Here is a 25,137-nt window from a genome sequence, read left to right on the forward strand (position 1 = left end):
TCCTAGTTGAAGTGATACCAAGTGCACTTCACCTGGGACTTGCCTCCTTTCCAGCAGTCTGGAGAGCAATACCAGCAGAAGCTGGAAGCATCCACTTCCCGGGAAACCATGAGAGGAACTGATCCGTGACACACTGTGCCATCAGAAACCAGAAGCGGAGGATTTTGTGACTTCTGATTGAGGTTTCATGTAAAAAAGCTGTTACCAGCTTGTACAAGCATCAGACCAAACAAATATTGGTTTAATCAGATGCTTTGGGGGACAGAGGAGAGAGCTCTCCATAAAGAGGACCTATCAAGACCGATGCCATCACATTGGATATTGTTCATCCCTTGTGAAAGCAATAAAGTTGATCCAAAAAAATTAAAAGTACAATGTAAAAAAAATAAAATGAAGATTAAAATAAAACTTTAAAGTGACCTCGTGCTCATGCACAAATGCGAACACGTACGAAGGTCCTTCACACATATGTAAATGATGATCGCAACACACGTGAGGTATCGCCACAAACATCAAACACAACAAAACTCCTATGTAACTCTAAACTGGTAACTTCTGAGGGCTTTCCAAGCTACACCTATGGAGATTTTTAGGTACCGTAGTTTAGCATCATTCCATAGGTGTATACAATTTTAAAGCATGACATATTAGGTATCTATTTACTCGACGTTTCATAAAAAATTTCGAATTTTTTTGTTTTTTTTGCATTAAAATTCATTCCAGTGTATTTTTTCCAAAGAATTTGCATTTGAAAAACTGGTGTGCAAATATTATGTGACATAAAAATATGCAACACACAATTTTATTCTATAGGGTCTCTGCTTTAAAAAAAAAATGTTTTGGGGTTCTAAGCAATTTCCTAAAAATATATATATTTTTTTAAATGTAGGCGAGGAAAGTAAGAAAGGTGCCAAATGTGGCAGTGGAGGGGGGGGGGGGGAGGCAGATACTTTCGAGCAATAAGCCACCCCCCCTAGGAGGAATAGGTCCCCCCCAGAAGGAATAAGCCCCCCATAAAAGGAATAAGCCCCCCATAGGAGGAATAGCTCCTCTTTAGGAGGACTAATCACCCAGCAGGAGCAATAAATCCCCCCATAGGAGGAATAGGTCCCCCCAGAAGGAATAATCCCCCCATAGGAGGAATAGGTCCTCTCCAGGATGAATAATCACCCCACAGGAGCAATAAATCCCTCCATAGGAGGAATAGGTCCCCCCTAGGAGCAATAAGCCCCCCCATAGGAGGAATAGGTCCCCTCAGAAGGAATAATCCTCCATAGGAGCAATAAGCCCCCCATAGGAGGAATAGGTCCGCCCCGAAGGAATAATCCCCCATAGGAGCAATAAATCCCCCCATAGAAGGAATAAGCCCCCACTAAGAGGAATAGGTCCTCCCTCATGGGAGCAACGAGCCCCCCTTATTAGGGATAAATCCCCCTAAAATGAGGAAAAGATCCCCCCAACAGGAGGAATAAATCCCCCCTAGAAGGAATAATCCCCTCATGGGAGCAATAAGCCCCCCATATGAGGAAAAAATCTCCCCACAGGAGGAATAAATCCCCCATAGGAAGAATAGGACTTCCCCTAGAAGGAATAATCCCCTCATGGGAGCAATAAGCCCCCCATATGAGGAATAAATCCCCTAAAATGATCAATCGGTCCCCCCATAGGAGGAATAATCCCCCCTAGAAGGAAGAGGTCCCCCCATATAAGGAATAGCCCCCCCACAAGGAGGAATAATCCCCCCATAGGAGGAATAGACCCCCCCATAGGAAGGATAGGTCCCCCCGGGACCCACATGTGACAGGAGTGAGGCAGGGCTGGGTGCAGTCAGTGTGTCAGGCTGCGGTGACAGGTGTCTGAGCTGCCATTACAGGGCGGGCTGCGGGGCGGGTCTTGGCCGGGAAGGTGGAGGCGGCCCGGGCCTCGTAGGCCCTCCGGACACAACAGAGCACTGCTCGGCACCGCCATCATTATGGGGAATGCAATTAGCGGCGGCAGCGGGGATGAAGACGACCCGGCCATGGAGCAGGAAGATAGAGGCACGGCAGGCGCTGACACAGCGGAAGGAGCAAGCAGCCAGCAGAGTGCAGTCCAGCTGGGGATCCCCGGCGGTCCGTCATCCCCGTTGCTGCTGCCGCCCTCCCCAGGGGTATTGCTGGAGCAGGCCCGGCTGAGGGAGGCGGCGGCCCGGCTCAGGGACGTGGGGGCTCCGGAGTCGGTGGTTTCCCGGCACCAGAGCGCCCTGCTCCGCTGGCTGGAGGAGAGACTGAGCCGGGGAGAGGAGGCGCTGAGCCGGGAGCAGTTCATAGAGATGCTGGAGAGCCGGGCCAGCGGCCGGGAGGAGTGTGAGGAGGTATGTGTGGCCCGGGTACACATTGCATATAGCCGGCCTGTGTTACATGGCACCAACTTCCCCCAACTACAGGAAACCGCAACTTCTGCCAGCCTGCTGGACGGGAACATGGAAGCTGCCATTACTGAGCTCTGCTACTGTCATGGTCAGCCCCAGGAGACAGACTGTCCCGGGACACACGGAGCCCAGCAACTAGCATTTTCATAAGCAGCTCAGCAATGGCAGCCTCCATCCAGAAGGGAGCACATGCCTGTTTTTGGATGTCTCAGGTTTTAGTGTGACACTTCCTCTACACCGCCTATGATCTCTATTGCCAGTTTGGATCAGTATAAAGCTGGCCATAGATAATTTGCTTTCTCTGATCAGCTGGAGGGCTAATCGGATTGCTCTGTCCACACATTGGAGGTGGATGGAGGAATTCTCCCCTCTGTGTTCTTGTATTCTGACAGCAGGGACACCTCTGCTGTCACAATACACTGATCAGTGCTGCAGCAAATCTGTTGGCTGATCAAAGTTTTCCAACATTCCCATTCAAGAGAAAGTGATCGCCAGGTCAGCTCCATAGATGGATCAAAATTTGTCAGGAACCCACCAAATTCTCCATCCATCTATGGCCAGCTTTAGTATACATATTTCATACCTGAGGGACTACAGTGTGTAGATCACTATAGGGCTAGGCTCACACAGGTGCTAGTTTCCACTGACTGATGCAGGCCATAGACGGTTTATCGGCCGAAAGAATAATTGGCCGATATTCGCACCGTTAGTGGGGCAATGTCGTCAGCCGATTTTTGCGGTTCCTCCTCGTTTCTTTTATCGATCATGCTGGAAAATGTACGAAAAACGGCCGATTTTCGTAACATTGGTGGCAACAGAACGACCGGTGTTTTGTCAAAAATTCGGCCAATAAATGAACCGTCTATGGCCTGCATTAGATTCTTTTCACAATTTTAAATTGCAAAAACACGTGCATTTTTGCTGTGTTTTCTACGTGTTTTTCACCTGACGTGCCTCAAAAAATGCAACTGCGGGTGCATTTTTGCTGTGTTTTCCATTCATTTCAATAGGGAGGTATGTTTTTTTTACTGCACCAAAAATGCAGCAAGCAGGACATTGAAAAGCGCAGCGCATTGCAGCTGACCAGAGTTCCATAGGATTTAAAAGAGAAGTATTGGAATTTTTTTAAAAATCATACTTACATAGGTGGATTCAGCATTGATCCCCCACCAGCTCTCAGGCTGAGAACTGCACTGTCAAACATTGCTGATCACTCAGTAATGAGACTGGCTCTGTCTCTCTGCTCTGCTCCACCAGTGCTCACTGGAGTGCTGGCCTGTGGAGGGGGCGGGAAAGGCTGGCTCAGGAGGCGGTGCTAGTCCAAGCTCCTGGGTGGATCCTGACCATATGGTTGCAATCCTTCCCCAGCCTGGACTGGCTCTGTGATGTCAGCTGAAAACAGGTCACAGGAGAGCAGAACGAACTGCATTCCTGTGATCCACAGAAGTACAGCCAAATGAGCGTTGGCTGCACTTCTCCTTTATTGGTCATGTGTTTTTCTTCCGCTTTTTTATTTTTTTTAATACAAAAACGTAAGAACAGCAGATCAGTGTGAAAGCAGCCTTAGGAAAGCGGTGAATTGCTTTTCAGAATGTGGTAGAGCAGTGGTTCCCAGGCATTCAGAAGGCAATATTGCAAACTACAGAGTGCCTGATTTCTTTTTTTTTTCCGCCAAATGGTGATTTTGCATGAAACAAAATTGCCACAACTGCCAGCCAAGGATTTGGCTAATGATTGCAGCATGGGCCCACTGACTTCAGTAGGCGTGTTTGACAGGCAGTGGCAAGCTGAGTTAAATAATAAATTCACCTTTTTGTAAAAAAAAAAAAAAAAATGCAAATGTTTTGCAGGTAAACAAAATGTACATTTAACATATATTAACAAAGGCGTCTGCAGAGCATTGGACCCATGATCAGTGGATGGCGGGTGCAGTGCCAGGCTCCTGCAGACACGCTGTTCAGCTGTCTGCTTGTACTTCCCATACAGGAGGACAGTTACCGAAGCGGAGCATTCATAGTTTATTGAAAACTACAAGTCATCTGCCACAGTGGCAGCTGATACTTGTAGTTCATTCATTCACGGAACTCTGTGAATGAGAGACCCAACTGTGTGGCACACTGCAATGTTTTTAAATTGTGACACCCGGTGTGCGGAGAAGATCCTTCACCTTCTGTCACCGCGTGATCAGGGGGTGAGCAGGCCAGCTGCATTAGTAACATATTACAAGTTACACCCTGGATATGGATGTAACATGTTACAGTGAATTTATTATTTAAATTTGCTGTGGCCACATCATGTGTATAAACCTATCCGGCTAGCTTGTTAGGCTTTCAGTGGGCGGTTGGTTAGCAGTAAAAATGCAGTCAAGAGGGCCAGATTTTGTTTCCCGTCTAAACAAGACCTAGTAGTCAGCTCTACTACAGTGATCTCTCTCGATTTTTGGTTCCTGTCCAGAGGGGGTTGCTTGCTTGGGTCTTCTGCCATTTACAAATGATTGTATATGTTTTCAATAAATACAAAGTGTTCTCTGATTGGACAAGGTGGAGAAAAAAACAGTTCCATTACAATTTACCCTCATCTAATCGAAGAATGTCTAGTATTCAGAATAAAAGGTGTTCTGTAAATAGCGACAGTGCCAGATGAGCGTGCAGCCATTTAGCCACTTCCCGACTGGCCGTTGTATATAAATGGCCGGACGGTGGCACTGCAGGGTCGGGTGGCCGTTTATAAACGGCCTCCCCACACCCTGCTTGTGCGCGCTCCCCGGGAGCGTGCAGCACCACGATCTGGTGCCCGCTGTGTCCTCCGGACACAGTGAAACACCGATCGTTGGACGGGACCTCTGTACAAGGTCCTGATCATGTGATCACTGATTGGCCAATCAGTGATCACATGCAAAGTAGTAAGCAAAATGTTACTTCTGACATCATTGCTTACTAAGTGTGAAATCTGTGAATGATCACAGAGGTCACATGGTACAAGGCTATTCACAACAACCTTGTACCATGTGACAAGCTGTGACCAATCACAGCTTACTCAATAGTTCTCAATGGCTGCAAGAATGCAGCTAGAGAGAAGGAGAAATGATTGCTTTTACATCCTATATGGGTGTAAAAGTAATCGGTGTAAAAAAAAAAAAATCTTCATCACCCCCCAAAAGTAGTACAGTGTCGCCATGGTGACACTGTACTGCTAGAGTGACAGTATGTAAAAAATAAATAAATAATAAAATAAATAATATTAAAAAAAAAAAAATGTAAAAAAAAATGTTTAAAAAGGATAATTTTTGGTTATAAACTAATTTGGCTCATTTTTTACTAAAAAGATAACGGAATAAATTTTGGCCAAGACTTATCGTGAAATATTTATTTGCAAAATTTTATAAGAAAAACACTTTTTTTTCAAAATTTTTGGACATTTTCATTTACATAGCAAAAAAAATAAAAATCCCAGTGGTGAATAAATACCACCAAAATAATGCTTTATCTATCTCAAAAAAATGGTAAAAAATTCATATGGGTACAGTGTTGCATGACCGCGCAATTGTCATTCAAAGTGTGATAGCGCTGAAAGCTGAAAATTGCCCTGGTCAGGAAGGGGGTAAAAGTGTCCGGACTGGAAGTGGTTAAGACCCGGAAGATCACAGTCATCACTGTAGTAGCATCATCTACCATCTAAGTGATTGTCTGCTTCCTCATTGGCCCATAAGGTATGAAATATTCATACTATTGTGCCAAGCTGGACCAGTGTAAGTATGCTGTTAGGGCCATGCTTGGAGCTCATCTTAAAGTATCTTTTAAACTTTTTTGGATAGAGTGGAGATGGATTACAACATCTGTCAGATTTTTATTGCTGTCTGTGTCCCTGTTTGGGAGATTCACCCTCTCTACTTGTCATGCTTACCATTTCCACTGAAAGTGTAAGTAAAAGAAAAACCCAGATATTGGGTTGTGTCCAGTTCAGTAATAGAAGGGAAATCTTTCAATGGTAACGCTAGTTTTGGTAGCCCTGAGATTTGCTCACTTTGGACAGATTTCCTCTCGCTTCCTGTTTTGACTATGGGAAAGGAAGTGAAAGGAAAAATCTTCCCAAATGAACACAGATAGAAAAAATAAAACTGATGGGTTATAAGCCTTCCTTACAAAAAAAAAGTTTTGCCTTTAGTTCTACTTTAAAAGTAGAGCCATATTTTTGTTTTGTTTTGAACAGGACAGGGAAGGGGTAAATACCTGTCATTTTATTCTTTGCTGTCTGTGTACCTTCGGGGAGATTTTCCTTTATTTTCTGTCCTAGACACAAAAGTGATGGGAATTCCCCTGTTTAAAGTGGGTACACACAGATCGAAATTCAGCTGGTTCAGCAAAGACCAGGCAAATTTAGATCTGTATGCGCCCTTCCCTGATTACCAGAGAACATAAAAATCCTCACTTTGGGAAAGTTTCCTCTTACCCAGTGGTGTATTTATCCCTTGTGCTGCCCTAGGCAACACTAAAATAAGGCGCCCCCCGGCCACGACCACCACTATTCGCCACTGCCGCCCACCAATACTTTACTGAAGTTTAAATAACAGCTGCTGTGTAGTGAAGGATCTCTGATATGTGCTGTGTGCCCACTTCATCCGATCTGATCTTTCCAGCTACATGTGTCCACACGTAGATGTGTAGTCCATCTCAGAGATGGACTGTATATGTTCACATATAGAAGGGGGCTTGGAGAACACTGGGAAGCCTCCAGCCGGCTGATGGAGAAATTTTTCAACAAGCCAGTTTGACAAAAGTAAATTTAAACACTTGCCCTCAAGAGGATTTACCCCCCTTCCTGGCCAGCCCATTTTTTACAATACAGCGCTGCGTTACTTTAACTGACAATTGCGCGGTCATGCAACACTGCACCCAAATGAATTTTATGTCCTTTTTTTCCCACAAATGGAGCTTTCCTTTGGTGGTATTTGATCGCCTGTGTGTTTTTTTTTATTTTTTTGCTCTATTAAAAAAAAAACCTATAATTTTGAGGAAAAAAAACAATTTTTGCTATTAAACATGTCCAGTAAAAATTTTTTAAAAATCAGATTTCGTCATAAATTTAGGCCAAAATGTATTCTGTGATATGTCTTTGCTAAAAAAAAATCCCAATACGTGTAAATAATTGGTTTACTTGAAAGTTATAGCATCTACAAATAGCGGTATGTATACTGGATTTTGTATTTTTTTTTTTTTTTTTTTAATACTAGTAATGGCAGCGATCAGCGACTTCTAGCGCGACTGTGGCGGGCAGTCTGACACTGGGGGGGAACTGACTTGGTGCCACTGACATCTCTAGTGACACTAATACAATGATGAGTGCTAATAAAAAGCACTGACACTGTACTAATGGCACTGGGCAGGAAGGGGTTAACATCTGGGGCCAGCAAAGGGTTAACTGTGTGCTGTTTTACTGTGTGTATTTCACTGTGTCAGAACATTGCTTTGTATTGCTCTGAGAACGACAGCTCAGGCCGGCAATACAAAATCATGTATATATTTCTGCTATAGGGTGGTGGGAAAGCGGTTAACAGTCAATTTCTGTTGGACAACCAAAGCCACACATAGATTAACATTTAGCCAGTCCCTGCTGAACTGGCCGAATTTCAATCCATTTGTGGCCAGCTTGAAGTTGATCTCCAGCTCTTATTGAAAGCAGTATGAAGCCCAAAAATGAAAATTTTATATATTGCAGCTTGCCAATCAGATGTGGTTTGCATCGGATTTCTTTTCCTTGGCTTTTTTCCCCCCTCTGTTTTCACCTGGTTATCTAGTCAGTAACACACCTCCTGTATTCATGAGACACAAATCTGGATGGATGAGCACAGGAGGCATAGCAGACAGCATTGTCAGTCTGGGGGGAAGGGAGTGTTAAAGATATTATTAGATTTAAATACAGTAACAAATTGAAGCCAAACTCCAGCTCACAATTTATAATTAGTTACAACAGCTTTTTTTTTCCATTTGGGATAAAGTTTTTATACGAATAAATAAGTTTTAAGTTTCTCTGTCCTTGTTAAATGTTTTTTTTCATCTATCTACTCACAGTCTCGCATTTTAGTGCAGGACCAGAAGATGTGAATACATTTTGCTGGAGAGCCTGTTCTTTTGAAAAAGAGACTTACTGGTTGGATCACCAGATGAAAATAAAGATAGCCTAAAAAAGAAAACTAATGCAACCACCACATGTAAGAATTGGTGAGCTGCAATGTGATTGTTTGCTTTTGGGTTCAATACTGCTTGAAGTTTAATTAGTTTGTTTGGACCAAACCAGATGTATGAGATATGCCTGATGTATAGCCTGTAGCCTCAGCTACCTACAGTATACAGCACTGTGTTGCGGCATCGAGATGGGAACTTTGTGTCTCAATTCGTGAAAAAAATCGAGTCGGGTTGAGATCTGCTAAGGGTTCCCAAATTGCTGCGCTATTATCCCTGTTTACCTTTTTTGTATAGAAGAGAAAAAGAACAACAACAATAGTTAACAATCTTCACTTATTTGTAAAGCAATAACATATTAGAAAGAATAAGTAGCGTAGAAGGGGAGAGAAAGAGAAGTGAGGTAGAGAAAAAAAAGAAGGGGATGTGGTTAAGCAGTGCCTCCCAGAGAGAGATGGGGTTGTTTGTTGGAAAGGATAGATTTGTAATCTTCAGAGTAGGTTTATTCCAACTAGTAATTCCATACAGACATTGTTTAGTATCTTTTTTATAGTGTATGAATGGTGGAGGACCATCATTTAGGAGTTGGGGGAACCTCTAGTTTCCAGAGGTTGGGAATGCAAATCCTAGCTGCGTTCACTAAATCAGGAGGGACTTTTTATATCTGTTTCTGTGTGGACATGAGAGGTAAAGAAGGTAAAATTCTGGGATCTCCCCTATATATTTAATGAAATTTAATGAAGAACCAGGTAATTTTGGATTCCCCACATGTCCAGCATAAATGTTTGCGGGAACATTTTGTGGAGGGCGGATGGTACCTTGTACCATGTGGTGAGAATTGCATAGCCAGGTTCCTCCAATTGGCAATGGAAGAATGGTGGGAGGTTTTTTTTTCTTATTTTAATTTTTTTTTCTTACAATATATTTTTTACACTTTTTTTCATATTTAACTTTGTTATCATGCGGGGCTAACAAGCCCTATATGTGATAGCATAGACAGTGTCCGGTCTAAATTATGGAAACATCGGAGTTCATTAGACCCCGAGTGTTTCCGCTGACCTTCACTGTAGCTCCACTGCAGAGGACAGGGCCTTTGGAGATCTGTAAAAGTGATCGGATGGCTCTATGCTCTTGCCTAATGTTTACCTTAAAGTTCCCCTTAAAGTTCCTCATCGGCTGTAAAGGTTAATAGTAAGCTCATGGCTGCACCAGCAGATATAAACTTGCTTTAACCACTTGCCCTCCTGAGGATTTACCCCCCTTCCTGACCAGGCCATTTTTTGCTATTCGGCGCTGCACTCTTTAAACTAATTGCGCAGTCATGGAATGCTGTACCCAAACTAAATTTACATCCTTTTTTAATACAAATAGAGCTTTCTTTATGTGGTATTTGATCACCTGTGTACTTTTTATTTTTTTGCACTGTAGACAAAAAAGACCAGAAATGTTGAAAATAAATGATATATTTTACTTTCGGATATAAAAAATATGTAGTAAACGGTAAGCCATAAATTTAGGCCAAAATGTATTCTGCTACATGTTTCTGGTAAAAAAAATCCCAATAAGTGTATATTGATTGCTTTGTGTGAAAGTTATAGCGTCTAATAACTATGGTATAGATACTGCAATTTACACAATTTTTCGCTATACAGCGCTGCACTAGTTTAACTGACAATTGCACGGTCATGCAATACTGTACATAAATTAAATTTACGTCCTTTTTTTCACACAGAGCTTTCTTTTGGTGGTATTTGATCACCTGTACGCTTTTTATTTTTCGCGCTATAAACAAAAAAAGACTGAACATTTTTACACCTCATTACTACACCTCAAACACAACACATTACACCTCAAAATACATTCTGCTACTTCTACTGAGTATGGGGATACCACATTTATGAGACTTTTTGGGAGCCTAGCCACATACAGGAGCCTGAAATCCAATGACCACTTTGAAAACCTGACAGTGCATAACTTCCTCATTTCACTTCCTCACTACCTATCACAGTTTTGAGGCCCTGAAATGCCAGGATAGCACCAACCCCCCCCCCAAATAACCCCTTTTTAGAAAAGTAGACATTGCAAGGAATTTAAAGAGGCATGGTGAGTATTTTGCAGATTTTATCTTACAAGGATTTGAAATATAAAAAAAGTAAAGAAAAATGTTTTTGTTTTATTCATATTCCAAAAACTTGTGGCAACAAATGAGATCTTCCAAATACTCACCATGCTTCTTATCAAATTCCTTGGGGTATCTACTTTTCAAAAAGGGGGGGGGGGATTTGCTGCTATCCTGGCATTTCAGGGCCCCCGAAACTGTGTTAGGTAGTCAGGAATTGTAATGAGGAAATAAAACCTTTAAAAGCCTGCAGGTGCTTATTGGATTTTGGGGTCCTGTACTTGGCTAGACTGCCAAAACGTCTCACATGTGGTATCTCCATACTCGGGAGAATTAGCAGAATGTATTTTGGGGAGTAATTCCACATATACCCATGGCAAGTGTGAGCAATAAATCATTTAAATGACAATTTTGTGTAAAAAAAAAAAAATTGTCATTTTCCAAAAACGTGGCTGAACATGCCTCTCAGCAAATAGTTTGGGGTGTCTACTTTCCAAAATGGAGTTATTTTGTGGGGTAGGGGCATTTTATGCCCAGCATTAGAAGTTTATGGCCCACATTACTCGTTCTTCTAACCACCTGAAGACCAAGCCTTTTCTGACACTTTTTATTCACATGAAAAAAAAACTGTATTTTTTGCTAGGAAATTACATTGAACCCCCAAACATATATTTTTTAAAGCAGACACCCTAGTGAATAAAATGGTGGGTACTGCAATTTTTTATGTCACATAGTACTCACGCAGCAATTTTTCAAACGCAATTTTAAAAAAAGAAATACTTTTTTTTTCTTTTAATGTACAAAAACAAAATATATTGGCCAATTATGTGCTAAAATATAAAAGATAACGGTATGCCGAGTAAAAAGATACCAAACATGACATACTTTTTTTCACTTTTAATGCTATCACAGAGAATGCAAATATCTCCTATATATTCAATGGACATTGTCATATATTCTTTTTTTTTGTTCTAAATCTGGGATCTATCAGACTCTGTATATCTCTTCTGCCCTTACATTATCTAATCTCACCAAGATCAGTGATCAGATGCTTTCTCAATTTACAAATGTCGTTGTTTTATATCCTGCGAAACTGAAGTGATTAAATGCTCGTAGCTTCCAATTTCCTAGACTATAGAGATGACTGGCACCATTCCGGTCTCCAATAACCTCTATGGTTAGCTGGCAGAAACACCGGCTGCATTCTCAGGTTCCCCCGATGGCACAGGACTGCCCGAGAAGGCTGTGGAAGCAGCGGGGAAGGGGGGGCATCTTCTCTTGCTACTTGTAAAAGCAATTCTGCAGCTAATTAGCCACCAAGATTGCTTCTACATGAAAGTTGATCGCGGCTGAAAAAAAATGATACCAGGATGATACCTGCAGCTGAAGAAGAAGAAATCTCTGCCAGAAAAAGTGTGTGGAATGCCCACTATTAGAATATACTGCCTTGCATCCACCCACTTTTAATGGTGGGCACACATGAAATGTGCCAAAAAATATTATAAAATATATATGCCGAAGCATAGGGGCCATCCATCCACTGGCCACACCAGGCCCCCATGCTTCGGTATATATTCTCTTTTTTTATCTGCGGATGAAAAATCTCATCCATCAGCGCTGCCCACACTGACTTATGTATATTCTGAGAGCAAGTTCCTGTTTCTGTCAGAATAAACAGGTCGGTTCTGCAGCTGAATGGCATTCCCGCAAAGAAAACAGAAATGCTTAACAATAAAACAGTAAAATTGTACAACTATTTTTGGTTTTTAATTGTTTGGAAGATTTGTACTTTTTATTTATTTATTTTTTTACTTTGTGATGTACCAAATGTGATGCCAGTTTCCTGACTACCTAACATCTTTTGAAACCCTGTGTAAATATGTGCCCTGAACTGTGCCGTGCTGTACCATATACTAATATTCCACTAGTGTGTGGTAGCGACGGAAGCAGTCCTTGAGGCAGAGACCAGGCTGGCCAGGACAGGAGGGACAAAAAAAAACAGGTGTCACGCCTGATTCCATGTCTGCTGCAGACACAACATCTTTTTTGGGGTGTTCCTTGGGTTGAGGTACCAGAAATGGCATTGGGAAAATGCCTCTCATGCAGCCGGCTAACTACATCTGGGTTGGGGGTTTGGGCCACAGCACCTTCTGGATACAAAAGGACATAATGATCTCTTCCTGGATTTTAGGAAGGATCCACTTTGTCCAGTTTCTTTGTAAAACACAAAGGCTTTACACAAAGCATAGAGCCAATTGAAATAAATAAACAGACACTTTTTTGTACCAGCGCCTGGCTTTTCGGGATACTATGTATGGCTTCATCATCTGATCATTGAAGTCCAGTGATTTTTCTAGCGATTTCATTTGTGGGGGGGGATCAGACAATTTTGGCAGGTTGTAAAATGCTTTGTAATAATCCCCAAAACAGGCTGCAGTGTCTTTAGAAGTGTGTTCCTTGCCTGTCTGTGTGAAAATGTATGTTTTTGGCTACATTCATAATTTAATATTTTACTATTCTTTTTACGCTTTTTTTTTTCTTTTTTTTTTTAGCATTAGTCCCCTTTCACACTGGGTGGACTCTGCTCTGATCAGCAGATCTGTGAGTAGATCCCCTGCTGATCAGAATGGAGTGGCAGATGACACATCTGTGTTTCTGTCTGTGTACACAGACAGATGGTGTTTGGGTGTAAACAGACCCCACTGTCTGTTTACAACCGACTACCCTCTGATCTAGATAAAATAATGTGCAGCGCTAAAATCAATAAGATATAAAAGGTACATAAAAAACATCAAAATGAATTTAGAAATGTTCATAAAGTGACTATCAGTGCTTATAGAAATCCTGCGTCCTTCTATAATTAGGTGCTTGTGCAATCAGGTGTGGGAGAAATGCGCACTCACCGGAACGCATAATAAAATGCGCGTTAATATATTAAATCCTGATGTCATCAAGGTCATCCAAATCTGGGAAGGAATGGGGTTGAATCCCTCACAGAATGGGTATGGGTCCTGGGGCCTCTGATGTGAATCGGAAGGGTGCCAGAGATCCCTTTAAGGGATGGATGGGTGCAGCTCACCAGGTATACAGGAGGCTCCCTCTCTGGAAACTGGATGCTGGGTTGTCTGCAAATTAATACTCCCCAGGGAATTAAAGTAGAAGTATACCCATAGTGTAGTAATTAATGGTTTAATTGAGTAAATAAAACATCCAGGTAAAAACATCAGACATCCAGGTAAAGTAAACATCCAGGTTCAATAACTGTGTGCAGTCCTTAATCAAAGATGGCCACCGGAGCTCCACGTTGCTCTGGTGGCGTGACGTCATGGCGTTATTGGCTCCTTCTTATGCGTTTCGTGCACCCGCACGTCATCTGAGGGGAACACCAATAACGCCAAGCCGCGCGCCGTCCGTTTATATAGACGATGGCACATGCTTATTCCACAGGCGCCATCTTTAAGGAGACCAATTATAGTGTGCACGTGCGACTAAGCGTGCGCCATTTTTCTGTGGATCTTTATCATCGGTAATGTAATCAATAGGAGCTGTCAGTGTCAGAAGCTGTTCAACGGGGAAAGGAGTTTGGAAACGATCAGATTCAAAACAGGTATAGAATATCAATTAAAATACCACTATAGTAAAGCAGCAACAGGCAAATTTATCCCTGTGAAGAAGGACTTTGATTATGTGTCTAGATGTGATTATGTTCCACGGAAAAAGTTTAGTCCCTTTACAAAAAAATAAAAATAAAAACCAATACACAATAATATACTCTGATAAAATTAATAACCGTATTATACTTGAAGTATCAACAAAATAGATAAAGATAAAAAATTCTTTATATGATAATAAAATAATAAAAAAAATAATAATAAAAAATATGTATGAATAAAAACACTATTAATGCTAAAAAAAAAAAAAAATATATATATATATATATATTAAGAATCATGATGATAATAGACTGATCTCATGAATGACATAAATGGAGGAAATCGTTAACTAATAGCAATATAGTAAAAAAGGGATAAAAAGGCAATAAAAAATGTCAGAATGCTCCCTATAGCCTTTTTTGATATTGCTGACATGCTCTCTGAGTCTATCACGTAGGCGCCTGGTAGTGCATCCCACATACTGGAGCTTGCAAGGGCATTCCAAAAGATAAACAATGTACTTACTATTACATGTAATGCATTTTTCAATATTATAGGACTTCCCTGTCATTTGTGAATTAAAAGTAGGTTTTTTATGTTTTCTACCTTTACTCACTGTGCAAATGATGCATTTATTATATGGGAAGAATCCATTGAGATTAGAGAAGAAAGAGAGTTTCTGGAGGGTTAATAACATTCAGGGCTATACGGTGACGCAGGGCAGTGGCTTTTCTAAAAATAATTTCTGGTTTTTCTGGTAAAATCTTAGAGAGAATGGGATCAGTCTGTAAAATGTTCCAATTTTTGTTAATAATCCGGATCACGGCCTTATGTTGTGTAGAGTATGTGGTTATAAAGGGACAGATCTGGGTCCGGTTTTGTTTCTCCTTATCTTTCAACAGGTCAGCCCTATCCGTTTTGGCTACTGCCCTAATTGTATCATCCAGATTCTGTTTGCAATATCCTTGCTCAAGAAATTTATGTTTTAAATTTTGTGCTTGTAGATGGTAAGCATCGAGATCAGAACGATTAATATATTAACGCGCATTTTATTATGCGTTCCGGTGAGTGCGCATTTCTCCCACACCTGATTGCACAAGCACCGAATTATAGAAGAACGCAGGATTTCTATGAGCACTGATAGTCACTTTATGAACATTTCTAAATTCATTTTGATGTTTTTTATGTACCTTTTATATCTTATTGATTTTAGCGCTGCACATTACTTTATCTTGATTATTTGAGGTTTTTGGTTACCTTGAGTGCTTAGCGGCTATTTATTCTCATGTGCGCTCGCATATACTTATTATTTACCCTCTGATCTACCTGTCCATCCATATTCATAAAAGATTTGCCAATGTAAAGCCAGCTGAGCTTTAGATGTGTAGCATAAGATATGTGCAAGTTCTTGGAGTCTGTCCTCCTTCAGCATGGAATACTTTTGTATGGATTTACTGCGTCACGCACTTAATGGACTTTCTGAATCAAGGTTGAGAAGTGTGAGTTAGTGAGGAGTATGAGTGTGTCTTTGAGTTTCTCTTTTAGGGGGACGTATAAGGGAGGAATAGTGTCCCATTGTTGGTTTTAGTAGGAGGAATAGTGTGCCACCATTGGTGTCAGTGGGAGGAGTAGAGCCCCATTATCGGTGCCAGTGGCAGGAACTATGCCCCACGGTTACTGACAGAGGGGGGAAAAATGCCCCAAGGACTGGATAAAAGCAAGCAAAGGACTGCAGTTTGGAAACCACTACCCTAAATGATGGGCATCTAACTTGATCAAAAGCATAACCTATAGATTGTTGTTTTGGTTATCTGGGGAATCACACTGCAGATCTCAGTGAGGACAGCTCCGAGCTGTGAGTGGAGGGAAGGGACACCCCTTCCCCTTCACATAGTACACAAAGAACACCCAGAGCTAAGGATATGAATCACAGGCTGTATGCTGGAGTTCTTCTCCACCTCTTCATCTCTTGGTGTCTGAAAAAGCTGTCAGAAATGACTCCTGCAGATAGCAGAGGAACTGGGCAGCACAGAGAAATCACAATCACTGCGTTGGATAGAGGCCAGTACACAGTATGGAAGCATATGTTTTGTTCATATGTCTGATGTTTACAATCACTTTAAAATCTGAATAATGCATATGCTAATGTACCCCATTGGGGGCAGCATATTCCCCCAAATAATCCAGTCTGTACACAGTAATGATATGAGGGGATTTATAGTAGCAGGTTAAAAGACCAAGTAGTTGGTGTCTGGGGAGACAACTGAGCAAAATCTGTATAATGAGCACCCTGGGAGATGGCTGGGGATATGCCCCCAGTGGGATGATCACCACCTTTGGACAGAGTGAATTGAGTGATTGTTCATGTTTCCATTCAATGTGATATCTGTATTTTGGTGCCGATCTAAGATTGTATTCAGGAGCACAGTTTTTTTCAGATTGGGTTGCCCCAGGGATCCCTCTGCTTCAGAGTATTTCTTCAGCTCCTGTTTTCCAGGTCTTCTGGGGGAGTTGGAGATGCGAGTGTCTGTGTTGGGCTCCTCTAAGTGAGTAGTGGAAGCATCGTACAATGCAGAATCTTGTTCCCCACATACCATTGTGAGACTACTTCTCCCACCTTTTACATTTTTGATGTGCTGTGATCTTTTCTATATATAGAGCTGTGTATAAGTGCCCACTAGATAAAGTGATCCTCTCTTCTGCTTGTTTTATTTCTGGCATGCCCAGTGCAGTGAATTATTACACATTCACAGTCTGGTTCACTAAAGACTGGCCAGAAATGTTACAATCTGAAAAATCTTCTTTAGAGTTACCAAACCTATGTACTGTGAGGGTATGCATTTATAGTAAATTCCATTTGTATCCAGGCAGGCAAGCCCTTGTACTACATAGGTTTTTGCATAATCTCTCTGTAGGTATGTCCTTTAGCTTCTTTTTGATCCTTTGTTTACCATCAGATTGTAACATGTGGCCAAGAATGGTGCCTGGCTGTTTTAATGTTTTGGTGCATTGCTAGCTCACTAATTTGAATTGGCTTCCTTAACGAAATGCGTGATAACTAGGGATGCACCAATAATATCGACTGTTGAAGAAAACAGGGTTGCCGGTGTTTTGCCGATAGAAAAAAATGTGTTGATAATGGCCACCGAAAATAGAAAACCTGATGCTACCGGGTTAGCCCTGCCTCGCCTTCAAACTTAGTGTTCGGGCCTGCCTTTATTGTGTATGGTTAGCAGCCAGCTGCTCACTGATTGGACTTTCCAGGCAGCCTGAGCCACGCTATCTTGGCCGTCCCGCTATCTGATTGGCTGGGGTCGTTCGAATCTGCTAGTGATTGGCAGCTGGCCGCTGTCAGTCAGGGCTGTCTAGACCTCTTTGTTATTTTCCTTTTTGGTCAGGCTGGGGATGCTGCGCAGCCTCCATAATATCATAGCACTCACTGGAAGCGGGCTGTGGGCTCTGGTTGGACCTTGGGATCGCCTTTGGTGTGAGGAGAAGGGTAGTCAAGGGTGCAGGAGGAGGTCGTTCTGTGCTGTTGGAGAGTGCACTGCTCAGCCAGGACACTGACTGGTGAGTGAGGGAGGTTGGAAGGGGGAGTGGAGCCGGACCCCCATACGGGGTATGTGTGCTGTTCCCAGGTTTCATCCACACTGAGCCCCAAAAACCAGTCATTCCCATCCTGACACCCACACCAGGGGAGTCATCCCCAGTGTGACACCCAGACCAAGGTTCAGAGGAGTCGGTTTTGTTTTTTGACACAGAATTTTCATTTCGGTGCACCACTAATGATAACAGGTAATAAGCCAAGGCGTGACTGGGCCCTTATAGATGACTTTCTCCTTATAGTGTGCCTTAGTATACTACATTAAGCTTCCAGAGTTCAACAGAACTAAACATTTTAACACACCGTAGCACAGCATATTCCTGGTGATTTTGAAGAGTTTTTTTTATCCTCGGGCGTATTACAGGTGTTTCTCGTTTTTTTTACAGGTGTTTCTTGGCCATAATTCAGGAGTTTTTTTTCTTTTTTGCATGTGTATCAAGCTTCAGAAATTTGCTTTGCTGAGAGGAGGAGGGCAGTTCTATAGGCGGAAAGGAATTTAGGTGTGAAATTGCCTTATGACATGTTTACAGGCATTCTCTTTGAAGTCTGTGGGGTCAATAACATCAGAATATGCTAAAAAATAATGGTTTGGTGTAGAGTGTAGGACAACTAAGTATATAAGTGTGAACAGTCACAATTGGTCCCCTTTCACACAGCTGGTTTGTTGCAGCCCTCAGATTCCTGTCCCAAGAAACTGCGGATTCTTGCTGCTGGAATGACTGGGTTATGTGATCTGGAGCTGACTGCGTCCATGCTCGGACATCTGTCCACAACCGGAGCCTATCGCTCTGTGTGTGGTTACATGCATTCAGCAATGGTTGCTGTCAGGCCACCATTAGTTTAAATGGGCAGATTGGCCACTCCAAATCACATAACCCAATCATTCCAGCAGCGAGAATCTGCAGATTTTTGCTGCAGGAATTTGGCGGCCTCACAAACCAGCCATGTGAAATAATGGGTAATGAACAGAAGAACACTGTAGTGTAAATGGGGGCCAATATCGTATTAACAATGTATGTTTGGGATTGATTTGGCAGTCTGTTTTCAGGACAGGTCATGAAACTGTTGACTCATTTCCAGTCAGTGTTTTGTCGTTTCCTATTTAGTTTTACATTCTTGACATATGTTGCTGAGATTTGACAGTAGCGGGCAGCTCCAGAGAACTGCTGAGCTTTTTTTTCCACACAACATCAATACTGTACCATTCTTTGGAGAGAGCAATCCCAAGAACTTGATGTGTAATGCATCTTTTCGTTGGAGCTTTGTTTTTCTTTGAATATTGATCATTATTATTCACAGCTGCGTTCTATATTTATTTTTATGGTTTTTGTTTTATGTTCAAAATTAATAGTCTTAGGCACTGTAAGAAAATAAACAGTGTTGCCAAAACATCCTGTAGCTGGCCATTCATTCCTTACCGTAGCTTCCTTTTAGAACCAAAGTGTAAATATTTCTTGCTTTTTTCTTTTTTTATCATCTTATAGACATTAAACCAGAGATGGAATTGGAAATCATTAAAATTATATTAAAGGGATATTTAAAAAGAAAAAAAACAAACATCATACTTACCTGCTCTGTGCAGTGGTTTTGCACAGAGCAGACCCGACCCTCCTCTATTAGAGTGCCCTTCTGGCAGTCCTGGCCCCTTCCTCTGCTGAGTGCCGGGAGTGAGCCTGAGTGGCTGCCCACATAGCAAGCTGCTTGCTGTGGTGGCTTCTGAGCCACTGCACACACCAGCGCAGCTCGGCCCCGCCCCTGCTCTTACTAGGTCATTAGCTGTGATTGACAGTAGTGGGAGCCAATGGCTCCTGCTGCTCTCTCAGCCAATGAGGAGGAAGAGTCCCTAGAGAGCCACTGCTCTTGGGCCCATTTAAGTATTTGCTTAAGTGGCTGCTGCACACAGAATGTTTTTTACCTTCATAGACTGCATGAAGATAAAAACCTTAAACCTTTACAACTACTTTAACCGCTTGCATACAGGGCACTTATACCCCCTTCCTGCCCAGGCCAATTTCCAGCTTTCAGCGCTGTTGCACTTTGAATGACAATTGCGCGGTCATGCAACACTGTACCCGTATGAAATTTTTAAATTTTTTTTGTGACAGATAGAGCTTTATTTTGGTGGTATTTAATCACCTCTGGGCTTTTTATTTTTTCTTAAACCAAAAACCACTGAAAAGTTTGAAAAAAAAAGTTTTTTCTTAGTTTTTGTTATAAAATTTTGTAAAAAAGTGATTTTTCTTCTTCACTGATGTGTGCTAATGAGGCTGCACTGATGGACACTGATAGGCTGCACTGATGGACACTGATAGGTGGCACTGATGGGCACTGATGAGGAGGCACTGGTAGGTGGCACTCATGGGTATTGACAGGCATCACTGATGGGCACTGAAAGGCAGCACTCATATATGGCACTGTTAGGCGGCACTGACTGGCACTGTTAGGTGGCACTGACTGGCACTGTTAGGTGGCACTGACTGGCACTGTTAGGTGGCACTGACTGGCACTGTTAGGTGGCACTGATAGGAAGCACTGACGGGCACCGATAGGCGGCACTGATGCGCACTGGTGCACACTGATAGGCGGCACTGACTGGCACTGATAGGCGGCACTGACTGGCACTGATGGGTGACACTGAAAGGCAGCTCAGATGGGCACTGAAATGTGGCACTGATGGGCACTGGCAGGTGGCATGGATGAGCACTGAGAGCTGGCACTGATGGACACTGACAGGTGGCGCTGCTGGAGCTACACAGATCATCAGGGCACACTGATCATCAGTGCTCTAATGATCTGTGTACATGTCCCCTCCGCGGAAAGCTGATTATTGTCTCTCCTCTCAAGCTGTCAGCGTGACAGCTCGTGGGGAGAGAAATGCCAATAACCGGCATTTCCCTGTTTACATGTGATCAGCTGTGATTGGACACAGCTGATCACATAACCGAGCCAACATCTTCGGCTCTTTCCGTGGATCGGTGATCCGCTGTATCCGAGGGACACAGCGCACCGCCGATCGCCACGCTGAGCGCTTCGGGAGCCGCGCATGCGCGGTTAGAATGGGAGGTCGTCATATGACGTCCTCCCAGAACGAGAAAACCGCCTTGAGGCCGTCATTGGACTATATGGTGGGCGGGAGGCGGTTAAGGCCAATCCAAGGCCTTGGCAAATTTATCGGCAATTTTTTTTAATGTCTTTTATTGGCTTTAAAGTGCAGTTGGCCATCAGCAGTTTTATCTGTTCTATAGTTTCAAATGACTGGTTTTACAAAACAAAATATAGGTAGCAGATCATCAGTAAGGCTGCATTCACACATGGGTGTTTTGATCTGCGGGTAGAATCGCCGCGATTCTGCCTGCAATTTCAGAACCGTCTGCTAAAATGACAAATCTTGGATCTGCGTGTTCAGGTGCGGTACTGTCGCTCTGCAATCCGCATCATGCAAATCATGTTACCCAAGAGAAGTTTAGGCACTTCTTTTGGGTGACACATTTCGTGTGATGCGGTTTTTTGCCCAACAGTCATGGCAGAACCGCACTGTGCTTTTAGGTGTGTTTAAAAAGAATGGCACCTCAACAAGTGGTGCTGTGATTTTTCATTTTACCTGCGATTCGACCCACATATCAAAACGCCCATGTGTGAATGCAGCCTAAAAGCTGTCAGAATATACCAAAACTTTCCACAAGGTTGTAAAGTGTGTGGCCAGGATATTTGGCTTACCATGCACAGCTGTACCAGATTTTGCACTCTCCAGTTTTAGTAAATCAACCCCTCAGCACCAAGATTAGCATATCCATTTAACTACATTTTCTAGGTTACATTCATACTTGTCCATTTTAACACACATGCATTCTATTAAAATCGGCACACATATATGTCTATTGAAATAAATGGAAATGTACCATTTAGCGCACGTCAGAGTAAGAAAAGTTGATGTATGTTTGACGTACAATGTATAATCCGTTGTAACGCCCCTTAACAATGAAGTATTTCTTGTGTTTCTGGTCATTTCAATGAAAAACACACAAGCCAAAGAGCAGACAAGTGTGAATTCAGCCTTCACTTCTTGATGCACTCATCATTTAGGTATTCAGCTTATACTGAAGGTAACGTCTGCTAATGTAATTTTTTTGTCACTTGCTCTTTTGCAGTTGCTCATTTTCAAATGTCACACTTAGAGGTCTGTTAAAACAAAAATTTTAACAAATGTGACAGGCATTCATATTTTTTTTTTCACTAATACAGCGATTTCATATGACCATAAGCTTCATCTAGTGGCCACAATGTCCTATTTTATTTCTGGCTGAGGTATCTCAAGAAAAATTGCATTATGGCCACTAGATTGGCTGAGGAAAATTAGGAAATCACTGTATTAGAAGAATACATTTATAATTCGAAAAGGGCGGGCGAATGCTTTTCACATTTGTCCAACAAATTTCTTTATAAATAGACCCCATGTGTTAATATGTCATATTTATATAGAGCTAACTGTTGGCACTATATAAATCCTATATAATACTAATAATGCGCAAATGATTCATAGTTTATATTGTACCATTTGTAGCTGAAGGTTTTCCATTTGATGTTCTATGACTGTTGGCCCATTTTCACACATTTTGTTGCAAGTGGAATGCAGCAGAATTAAAACACTGATTTGTCATAAAGTTAACAAAGGATGTGGCCTACTTTTTTCACCACTTCAACAGGCAGAACTATCTAAAAACTATTTCTCCAGTTCACATTCCTGCATCATATTTGTTAGTAAAAAAGAAAGAAAACAAAAAGACAAAGATACAGTGGATAGGCTGTATCACCAACAGAGTGGATTTCAAGACCTTTGCGTTTTTTTTTACTGAAAAGATTTTCCTAATATTACACTGACATCTGCAAAGTAATGGAGTAGGTATAGCTCTGCATGATTCATATTCTAATTTTTTCCCTCTGAGATTAACCACTGGCTTCTCTTTCAGGCATTTGCACAGTTTGATGCGGAAGGCGATGAGGTGGTAGACTTGGAGAGCATGTTGGAAGCCATAAAGGCCTCTGGTGGTGCCAATCTTCAAGGGGAGCTGAGTCATGTAATCAGACAGCTGCAAGCCTGCTCTCTCACACCAGGTAACCTGGATACTTAAGCTATTTTTATGCATGTTTTACTGTGAGTTATTATTGAAGGACCAACGAATATACGTTATAATTTGGCTTAAGCTAAGGGTATTTGAGAGTAAAGTGAGAATATTTTGGGGGTGTTTCCAACAGGCAGCTGGCTTATCTTATCTTGTAAAAGACTAGCAAATGGCAAGCATATGACAGGACAGTAGCCTCCATAGCTAAGTACATTCCAATTTATTTCAGTTCCTATAATGTTTGTCACGAAGACAGAATGTGAACAGAACCTTTCAAATGATGAGAAACGCTCATAAAAGCAGTTTGTTTGTGGAGCATGGAAGGATAAGAACTTTTTGGCAGTTTTCTGCTGTTTTTGTCATCCTTGAGACTTGCTTCCTGTTGCAGCACTGAGAAAGCGACAGTAAAAACCAAAATGAGGTTATAACCCTTTTCTTCACTCTTCATAACTAGGGGGCCTATTTGTACAGCTATGCATAGAACAGTGATGTATGAAAATATATTTGGGTGCACTTTTCAAAATACAATCAAGAGGTGGAACAAAAGAACATTTTTTATAATGGAGTCAGTATGACAGTTCTTTACTGTAATCCTTGAGATCATAAGTATTGGGCTGTTTTTTTTTTTTTTCTTTTTTATTCCCCCCTTGCAACAGCATAGGTTTCCTTTTAAAGCACCAGCCCAGGCACCAGAAAAAAGGATGTAGTGGGACTTTCCTGCACTGCAAGGGTTATAGGCTTGTTAAGAGCTGGAGGGTAAGGTGTGCGACTGGTCGCCCAAGCCTCTTCTTAATAGCATTCTAGGCAGCGGCCGTGTGCTGATGTCATCAAGTACATTTCATGACCAATAGTTCTGTATTGTATGTGAGGATGGTGAGGGCTTACCCACATCCCAGAGCACCGGAGTTGTATTCTTTTTAATCCTGAAGTTCAGACTTCATTTTAGAGGGGCATTCCAATCTGTTCCACCTGTCAGTTTTTCAGGCGGAAAGATTGGAAGGTCCATTCATCCCTATGGACCGTGGAGTGTATACGGACTTGTGTCCATTTACACCTGCCTACCTTTTGGGTCTGCTACAAAAAAATAAAATAAAAAAAAATAATGGGAGAGGACTATGTCCTTTTCTGTTTAGTCAGAGCGGAGTGGAGGACTGCAGAGTCTATTTACTTCTGGCCACCCATAGAGCAGAGGAGGCTCTGACCATGTCTTCTCTGCAGAAACTGAACAGATACAGATGTGTCATCTGCCTGCTGTGTACCTGCTTCTTGTGAAAGGGGCCCTAAAGTGTTTGTTACCCTAAATTATGTGAATGTTCACTTTTGTGTATTTTGTAAATCATAGTCTCTATCTTCCATCTGAAGTACCTGGTTAATCCTGCCAGTCACATTTTTTTCCTTCCATACTGACCACATAAAGCACAGAAACTGATCTGTGCTTGCATCGTCAGAAGTTTTTATTGTTTGTCTGGCCATTAAGAGGTACAGAACACTGTGCAGACACACAGCATGCCTGTATTGGGTAGTTTGTTCAGTCACCATGCCCCCCCTCCCAATCACAGGCAAAACAGTTTTAATACCTTACATAGTTATAACTGTATTAGAAAGTGTCTATAACATTGTATTTTCACAACTCTTTGTCATCATTGTTTATTAGATTTGTCTTATTGCAAGACTCGAAATTATTTACACTTCTGGGATACAAGATCATAATCACTGTTGTGCATGCTTATAAATTTGCTGGCTGTACTTCTTTTTATGTATATCTGCCTTATATGTGTATGTCTGCATTTAGTTTAAGTGTTTGGTGGGTAACTAGACTTCTAGATTATGTTGCTTCTAAATACTTTACATTTACTTTCAGCTGCTAATGGATGCTGTCTGTATGTGTTGGTATCTTTCTTTTTGTTTTGAATGAACTTTGTCTGAGTTTGAACAATTTTTATATTGAACATTAAAGTATCATTTTGGGCAAATCGCTGTTAACACAGTTGAAACGTGTGAATGTTTTACTTGCTAACGGATTTTTTAATATTGTATTCTGGTTCACACATC

At 41.9% G+C, this 25,137-nt stretch overlaps 1 protein-coding gene across 1 annotated transcript in view; it reads left to right on the plus strand.

Moving 5' to 3' along the window:
* Nucleotides 1-1,879: 1,879 nt before the first annotated feature.
* Nucleotides 1,880-25,137, plus strand: part of ZZEF1 (zinc finger ZZ-type and EF-hand domain containing 1) — a 293,759-nt gene continuing 270,501 nt past the window's right edge. The window contains exons 1-2 of the mRNA XM_089655409.1: nt 1,880-2,353; nt 22,933-23,077. Coding sequence (XP_089511535.1) covers nt 1,973-2,353; nt 22,933-23,077 — 526 coding nt within the window. The 5' untranslated portion in view covers nt 1,880-1,972. The remainder of the gene's footprint in view (nt 2,354-22,932; nt 23,078-25,137) is intronic.

The sequence above is a fragment of the Staurois parvus genome, unplaced genomic scaffold (assembly GCF_062004578.1).
Source record: "Staurois parvus isolate SC_StPar_1 unplaced genomic scaffold, SC_StPar_1.0 ptg000839l, whole genome shotgun sequence".
Taxonomy (NCBI): domain Eukaryota; kingdom Metazoa; phylum Chordata; class Amphibia; order Anura; family Ranidae; genus Staurois; species Staurois parvus.